Here is a 9,416-nt window from a genome sequence, read left to right on the forward strand (position 1 = left end):
AATTGTAACTATTTGAAATATATCTTATGGATAGTCAAACCAAAGTTTTAAATGCTAAACCGGATTGCCATACTAGTACAGCAAGGAGTTTTTAATGCTAATGCGGCTTGCCATACGCGTCCGGTTTTGTGCTAGAGCAAAGGAAATCCGCGTGCGGGCGTTAAAATAACGCCATACACGCTCCGAAGCCTCGGCACAGAACGTAACATACCATTTTGAGGTGAGCTGTTCGCATAGCTTAATATATTTACACAATCATGACAAAAAGGTTTTATAAGCGACATTTATAGCGGTCATTTGTCTTGTTTTCATAGGATTCTGTGCTATTTGTGCGTCTTTTGACGTTTTAGGAACTGAGCGGTGTTTTTTGGCTTGTTTCAGTGTTTAAAAGTTATTCTTACATGGTATTCAAGTCACTGTATAAATGTGAAAGTAGTTACAAAGCTTAAAGGTTTGGATGCATTTTTTATGTTTTTCTTCTGAGCTCGTGAGAAATAATAGTAGGGGAGCGCGGGGTTAGTTGTAACACACGTGGTTTGAATATTTCCACACATGCTAGCATAACCAAATTTACAGTATTTATTAGTTACCATATCAACATTATATAGAAAAAAAGTGCACCAAAATTCAAAAATCTTTTGAAGATATCGCTGAACATTTATTTTACCATAGTAAAATTAAAATTCTGGCTTAAGTAAATTTTTCATCTCAGTTTTTATTATTCATTTGAAATAATACAAATCTGTTATTTATCAGTTCAGATCATTTTTTAAGTCTTTGATAACTAGCAGAAGACAATAACCAGTTTTAAACTCTCTTTTTTACTTTGCGCAGATGGGGCACGATGTAACAGCGTTACAATGTGCTATTCTATGACATTAGCGATGTAATTTACACTATTTACTTTAATGAATTTGAACGAGAAACAGGTGAATAAAGACTGACAGTCAATGTTTAATGTTTAGAAATGATCCAAAATTCAAAAATCTTTTGAAGATATCGCTGAACATTTATTTTACCATAGTAAAATTAAAATTCTGGCTTAAGTAAATTTTTCATCTCAGTTTTTATTATTCATTTGAAATTAGACAAATCTGCTATTATTTTAATCTCAAATCTGTTATTTATCAGTTCAGATCATTTTTTAAGTCTTTGATAACTAGCAGAAGACAATAACCAGTTTTAAACTCTCTTTTTTACTTTGCGCAGATGGGGCACGATGTAACTGCGTTACAATGTGCTATTCTATGACTTTAGCGATGTAATTTACACTATTTACTTTAATGAATTTGAACGAGAAACAGGTGAATAAAGACTGACAGTCAATGTTTAATGTTTAGAAATGATTATTTCAAGACATGTAAAGCATTTTTGCTCGTTTATGCGGGCCGACCAAAGCATGGGTGCAATGTGTTCATTGTCAAACTCCAAAATCTGATTATTTTTCATTCTTAAAAAACGCCATTATTTTATTAGAATTTTTATTTTTTATTTTATTAACAAAATATTTTAGATTGTCTTTTTGTTCATTCGATCAGATTATTGGACTGTCCTGCTTTTAATGCAGGTAGAAAATATTTTTATGAAGTAAGCTTACTTAAGGAATTTATATTTCTGATGTTATATCACGGTTTACTTTTATGTCTTTCCCTTCACGTTTCTCTTATTTTTATACTTTACTAATAATTAACTCTAACAAACGAATCAGTCAGACACACAATTATTTGTTATATTTAACAAATACTCTTTGAAACCCCTTTCCCAACAAACTATGTGTAAAGTTGTACGTAACTCCCAGGCAGGAAAGATTTACAACCACCAAAATAATGCAGAGCTTTGCTCTAAATTCACTTTTAATCAGGCCAAAAAAAGACACATAAAGATCATGACAAAAAGGGCTTCTCTTCATTTCATTTATAGACAAACCTGTCTGTGAGTGAACATGCATCTCTCCAGGACATTGTATGAATGTATATTTGGGGGAGCTGACTATCTTCAGAAAAGTTTAGATGGTATTTTCTTTTCATCTTGCCTCTGTAGGCTAATGCATGCTAAAGTAGTATTTCTACTACTGCTTTGTTTACAGTGGTAACCAAGGAAACACTGTATGGCTGCTGTTCCACAAGTGCCACCTGCTGTCAGAGAGTGAATTTGCATTCTCTTTCAGCCTGTCTGCTGTTTTTCCATCTTTTAAGTAGCATAATTTCACAAAGATAAAGACCATTCTGTTTTTGCATCAGACTTTGAAATTTCATCAAATTTAAATCAGAAATTGCTCACGTACGTAGAATCTTTCTTTGGATCATGATTAAAATGCAGTGGCTGCCTCTAATTTTAAATGGCTACAGAGAGTTTGGCCTGTAATAGAGCAAAAAAAAAGTTAATGTACTCATATTTTCATTCTATCTAATCTCTTTAAATAAATATTCACTGCATAATCCTTGCTTACGTTTCATTTTAGACCTGATGGAAGAGAGTGAGGAGAGTGAAGAACTGAGTGAGGCAGAGGAGAAACATCGTCATGTCAAAACTAGTAAGAAATCTTTGAGTCGCTCACAGACTAAAAGTAATTTATTGCAAAGAAGGGCCGAAAAGCCTTTCACCTGCCATCAATGTGGGAAGAGTTACACAGTAAAAGGAAGCCTGACATTACACATGAGAAGCCACACTGGAAAGAATCTGCACACATGTGATCAATGCGGGAAGAGTTTTCCGATAAAAGCATACCTTAAGTACCACATGAGAATCCACACTGGAGAGAAGCCGTATTCATGTGATCAGTGCGGGAAGAGTTTTACGATGAAAGGAAGCCTCAAGGATCATATGAGAATCCACACTGGAGAGAAGCCGTACTCATGTGATCAGTGCGGGAAGAGTTTCCCATACATACACAGTCTTAATATTCACATGAGAGGTCATAGTGGAGAGAAGTCGTACACATGTGATCAATGTGGGAAGAGTTTCATATATAAAGGATCTCTTAGTGAACACATGACAATCCACACTGGAGTGAAACCACACACATGTGATCAATGTGGGATGAGTTTCAGACAAAAAGGATCTCTTAGTGAACACATGACAATCCATACTGGAAGCGGTTAGTTATAATAGTAAAGCGGAGTGGATTGTTATGCTCCATTACCTTCCCCTCTCTGACTTATTATATAATTTTAATCCATGTTTAATCACCATTTGTTAATAAGTATTATCTTTTATGCAGTGATTAAAATAAATGTAGAATAGAGTGTTAGCATAGTTTAAGTTGTTTTTTTGATTGTCTTGTTCCTACGAGAAAGTATGTACAGTATGTATCACTCTTAGTTCATTTACTTTCTTTCATGAAGTAAAGCAAAGCATATTTTTGTACATGTAAATGTTAGTTTTCTTTGTTCATATCAGCACGATTCAGCAGAAAAAGAACAGTTGGAATAAAGACATAGCAGTTCAAATCCTTTCCTCTGTTAATTTGGTTAAATATGATATTTTTATAGATGTTTTGTTGTTGTGAACAATATTTCATATTTGTGTTAAAAATTACTGTTGATTTAGCCTCCCAGGATGTTCAAAAGCATTTGCAAGGATGCTGATTTCTAGATGACTCTGAGATGGCGAACATGGTTTGTGTAACATTAGCAACACACTATTAGCTGTTTGCTAAAGTAGTCACATTGTAGAGAGCGATAGATAAATGCATTATCATTCTGATACATTAACTTGTAGACAAGATCATGCCTCCACGCCAGATAATTAAGACCCAACCCCGGACACTAGATCCTGTCAGAAAATATCTGTTTTGTCTGGTAACAGAACAACTAGACAGCAAAATTGCCTAATACCCAAAACCCATTAACAGCAAGTCTTGTCTGGTACCTAAAATATCCAAAACTAGCATTTAACAGTCTTCTATCAGCCGAGAAGTTGACTGAGAAATCCAGTGAAGAGCAGAAGCAGGAGACGAAGTGATGATGGTAAAAAGGAGCAGATCTTAGTTGCGTATGTTTCAGTGCTCAGACTTCGTACAAGTATTGTTATAACAAACTGATTCAAAACAACATAAACCTGGACTTTCCATAAATATTCCCTCATATCTCTTATTCATGAAGACAAACAGCCCTTGAAACACACAGTCTTAAGACTAAACGACAATGGAAAAATAATGTAAGAAACAATAATAGGTGACCCTGCACCACAAAACCAGTCATAAATCGCACGGGAATATTTGTATTGCCAACAATACATTGCAGGGGCAAAATTATCATTTTTTCTTTTATGCAAAAAATCATTAGGATATTAAGTAAAGATCATGTTCCATGAAGATATTTTGTAAATGTCCTACTGTAAATATATCAAAACTTAATTTGATTATATAATATGCTAAGAACTTTAAAGGCGATTTTCTCAATATTTCGATTTTTTTGCACCCTCAGATTCCAGATTTTCAAATAGTTGTATCTCGGCCAAATATTGGCCTATAGTTTAATAAAAGCATTTAATTTTACATTGAACATAACCAGTCGAACACTATTCGTTTCCTCCCTGTTACTGGACACTTTTTCATTTAAAATTGCCCGTAACTGATAACAAATACACCTACAAATAGAGAATTTAAAAAAAAAAAGCATTGTCTTGTGCTTTGTTTTTTTGTTTGCTCAAAAAGACAATTTACCACTATATTTACAAAATAATATTCTCCAAAGTACGTTCACAGAACAACTTCCGGTCTCTGTTTTAAACATGCATGAACCATGGTGCTCCCCATACTGGATTGCAGGTCAATATTTTCTTAAAGTGGTAAATTATGTTTTTTTGTGCAAAGCTCTTGCTTCACAAAATTTAGGTTAACCCCCTGGAGTCACATGGATTACTTTAATGATGTCTTTCCTACCTTTATTGACCTTGAATGTGTAAATTGCATTGCTCCTAATGTAGGGTCAGAAATTCTCGGATTTCATTACAAATATCTTAATTTGTGTTCTGAAGATGAATGAAGAAGGTCTTGCAGGTTTGGAACAACATAATTTTCATTTTTGGGTGAACTATTCCTTGAAGTATAATTTACCATTTCACTCTTTTTAATACTTTATTCAGTGTTTCAACTTTAAGTTTAATTATAACATTTTCAGACTCCACAGAAAACCACAATGAGGAAGAAGATGTTTAACAAAGACTAAGAAAATAATACAATTGACATTTCTCCAGTTCTCAATTTACAGCACAAAAAATGAGTCAATACTTAATTGAAATGTTTTAAACTTCACCCAAAAGTGAAAATTATCCCATCATTTACTTACCATCAATCCATTTGAGGTGTATGTGATTTTCTTCTTTCATGTGAATATAGTCGGAGTTATATTAACAAATATGCTGGCTCTTCCAAGATTTATAATTGTAGTAAAAATCATCTGTGTGACATCATTGGTTTGTTGACAATGTTTTATTTTGCTTAATTGGAAATAAATCTGTCTCAAAGATTTTTTGGTTGCACTTATTAATTGTGGTTACAATAAGATTTCTCTTGCTGCAGAGGTAGAGATGGATAGACAAACCCAAACCAAACGCATTCAAAAACAAACCCAAAATTCTGAAAGGTGTTGTAAAGCCTAGTCAACTAAAGAGTTAAATTAAGCCCTGTTCGGACGGTAATTGTTTCTCAGGGGGACGTAAGTGATTTACAGGGGGTAGTTGGTGATTTTAATACCGTCCGAATCCAGGACGTCAGTGTTTTTCCTCACACCACCCCCGTAAAAATCCCCGGCCGACTTACCTACTGTTTTTTGACAAACACCAAGGTCGTGTGGTAATTTAATTGCCGTCCGAATCCACTCTGAGTTGGACAGCAACATTGTCCTTTTCTTCATTGCACAGACATTCAATAATTGTGACATAAGCTAATAACAATGTACCCTCTTTAGCATTTTGTTTTAATAATCAATCATACCAATTAGTAATTAGACATTTAGGCATTTTATAAACATCTGGAAATCACTTCTTACTCTTTTTTAACCAGATACATAGATATAAACTAGCACAAACAATTCTAAACATGTAAATGCTCTCTTTTAGGAATTATTTTATCGGGAAGTGCATAGATGTCTCAAACTCTCTTTGTTAATGAGTTTTTCACAGTTACATTTCTCAATATATTCATATTTTTCCAGCAAATCAAACAAATAGAATTAAATAAACAAAATTAAACATTAATTACAAGCATGCATACTAAATATGTAATGCTAATCGCAGAAAAAAAGGGCCTCTTGCCATTAAGAATGCAATCGATATCATAATGACATCTGCACAGCCTAAAACATCATTTACCATAAACTCATACTACTTAAACAAAGAATTAAAATTAATACCTGAAAAGGAGGAGATAATTAATCAGTCACACTCCACGATGCCTCTCCTCTGCGAACTTTATGCATAATGGAGAAACCCCTCGACCAGAGTGGTTGACAAGGCAAAAGCAATCGATTGCAGAACTTCTTGGACTAAACTAATTGATCACCGATTAACACAAAACCACTTAAATAACATATTTACACTTGATGAACCTTTTTAATGGATTCAAATATAATTATACAGACATATATATTTCACTCTGTCACACACTCCCTTACAAAAATAAATGTCGTCTCGACATTATCTTTCTTTAACACAAATTTTGTAGTGCCAGAGTTCAGCAATTTAACAGTCCCTGGATTGTCCTGAACTTAATACTTCACTTTCAAAGCAACAGTTTATGAAAAAGAACAGTCCATTAGTGCCTCAAAGTGCAAACATTTAAAGAGACATTAAACAAAAGTCCATATTTAAATAATATAAAATATAAAAAAAGTATAAAAGCCCAACACCCTCTTAAGACTACAGCCCATAAGGCAAACAGTCCATAGTATTCTCAAAATTTCAAAGTTCAAAGACTGTTAAAGAAGATATTCCTCAGAAAAAAAACAGTCCATGTTCTGTTTTTCAGCATTTAAAAGTTTAATACATTTCCAAAGCAATATTCCTAAAACAAAACAGTCCATCAGTTCTCTTGATGTCAGACTGTAATAATGCAAAGAAACTCAAGATGTCACTCAAGTTCCCAGTCTCAATGCAAATTGAAAAGTTCATGGCCCCTGATTAGTGTACTCCATACACAAAAGGTAAATGATAACAGTATTGCTGAACAGGCGGCAACCAGGTCGACAGTCCATGAGCAGACACATAAGGTAAGTTCTGTTACGGTGTCTGCAAAATTCCATTTAATTGTCCGACATGATAAGTAGGTATACCCAAAGTATCATAGGTAAGTACTCTTGGTGGGCGTCTTTCTCTCCTAGGCAGCTGGTAAGTTTGCTCCTCTTGACCCTCTTGGTCACTTTCAGCAGATGGTGTGGAAGCAGGAAGGTGTTCATCAGCAGGTAAGTTGATCTCTTGTTCTTGGTCACTCTCCATGGATGACAGTGAAGCAGGAACTTGTTCCAGGACCTCATTTGGATGCTCATCAGACTCTGTGGTAGGTAGTGGTTCAAGATTTTCAGATTCAATAACATGGTTTGGTTGCAGTACTGGTGGTGATACATAAAGAAAGTCTAATTCATCTTCACTCTTCTCATCAGATTCAACATGGCTGATTTGAGGCTTTTTCAACTCTCGTTTCTGTCTGCTTTTAGGCATTAATAAGTTGCGATGGAGGACTCTGGATCGTCCCTTTCCCTTTTCTGGCTTTACTTCATAAATTGGAAGCTCACCACTCATCTGTCGCACAACTAAATGGGTGCTGTCTTCCCAGAAATTGCAAATTTTACCAGGGCCTCCCCGCAGTGTTAGGTTCTTTACAAGAACACGATCACCTGGCTGCAATGTGGTGCTCCTCACCTTTTTGTCAAAGTGCTTTTTGCTCCTGTCAGCAGATTTTTTAGCACACTCTCTTGCGATTTTATAGGCCTCTTCCATTCCATGTTTTCATTTCTCCACATACTCTTTCTGATAAGAGGTACAGTGCCCCCATGTCAACAAGCTTGGCCCCCGCTCTGGCCCCCCTAAATTTAGAATAGTATCACACCAAATAATATTGGGTGCAATGCGCAGTTTGTCCTGTGGGTGGTGGAATGGAAAAAAGTAAAACATCACCAGCTGCTAGTGGCGCAGAGCCAGACACGTTTTTTACAGCGCTGTGCATTAAAATCAATCACACACCATCCTGTTGAGCTTATAAATGCAGCAGCCAATCAGAGGCGTTTAGATGAGTCATCGCCGAAACGCCAGTGTTTTGTACAGTGTGCGCGCTCGCTGACTGAATTCTGCTCTCTGGCGAATTTTCTCATCATAAACAACAAAGTGCAGTTGTGCGAACGAATGTAAGTAAGATATTCATTTCATAGTGTAAACCGCTTCAATGATTTTGATGGGAGTTTATGAGAGTGCTTGAACTCTGACTAGACTGAAGTCAGTGATATTGTTTTTGATAATGTAAATGATCTTTGCTCTCTTTCTGTACCATAAAAGTGTTATAATTTGTGACTTGCAATGTTTTTATTAAATTCACATTAAATACTTTGTTTTGCTTAATTTTAATAAAGTTAGGAGAAAGGAGAAAGTCTGCAGTATTTTTATTGGCGCATTAAAATGAATCTTAACATAGTCATAGTTAAAATTATAACGCTGTAAAATAAAACGATAAACGATTATATATAATTGTAAATATCTATAATAGTATGAACTGTTTTAATAAGTTATGACATTTGTTTGTAAGGTTATGTTATATTTATGGTTCATTGGCCTCTGCTTATGCTGTGACTATGCATTGAGTTATAATTGGACTGAAGTCAGTGATATTGTTTTTGATAATGTAAATGATCTTTGCTCTCTTTCTGTACCATAAAAGTGTTATAATTTGTGACTTGCAATGTTTTTATTAAATTCACATTAAATACAAAGTCAGTATTAAAAATATTGTATGGCATGCTGGAGAAAATGCGGAAATGTATCGGCTGACCATTTTCACATCTTCTGGGACTGTAATATCAGTCTTCAATAAAATATATTTTTTGTTAAATTGTCAAAATTATCGAATTATATCGTTTTTTGATTGATTATATGTTAGAAAATTGTGTAACTAATTGAACGAAAATATCTAAAAGTTTTCACTACAAAAACACGGGATATGTCCATTAGCCTACATAGGACAGTTGGATGAAAATTAAACTTTTGTTATGCTGGTTTATACTGGGTTTGCACTTACGTCATGGTTTGGCAAGTTACCCGTATGCGTGGCCATATTGGCCATACTCAGATGTAAACAACAGCATTGATTGCACGGTTAATGTACTACTTAATACGTTGTTCTGCAATTTATGGTGTCTAAAGTTTAAACCACATCTACGTCATCATTAAGTGAGTGAGTGACGTGACATGTGGCCAAGTATGGTGAC

General features: G+C 34.7%; 1 protein-coding gene across 1 annotated transcript; it reads left to right on the forward strand.

Moving 5' to 3' along the window:
* Window positions 1-415: 415 nt before the first annotated feature.
* On the forward strand, window positions 416-3,102 carry LOC107570595 (zinc finger protein draculin-like). Its single transcript, XM_016256823.1, has 2 exons — window positions 416-451; window positions 2,462-3,102. The coding sequence occupies exon 2, from the start codon at window positions 2,467-2,469 to the stop codon at window positions 3,100-3,102; it is 636 nt and encodes a 211-aa protein (XP_016112309.1). The 5' UTR covers window positions 416-451; window positions 2,462-2,466.
* The last annotated feature ends 6,314 nt before the right edge of the window (window positions 3,103-9,416 follow it).

This window comes from Sinocyclocheilus grahami, unplaced genomic scaffold (assembly GCF_001515645.1).
Source record: "Sinocyclocheilus grahami isolate Dianchi unplaced genomic scaffold, SAMN03320097.WGS_v1.1 scaffold1482.1, whole genome shotgun sequence".
Lineage (NCBI taxonomy): Eukaryota > Metazoa > Chordata > Actinopteri > Cypriniformes > Cyprinidae > Sinocyclocheilus > Sinocyclocheilus grahami.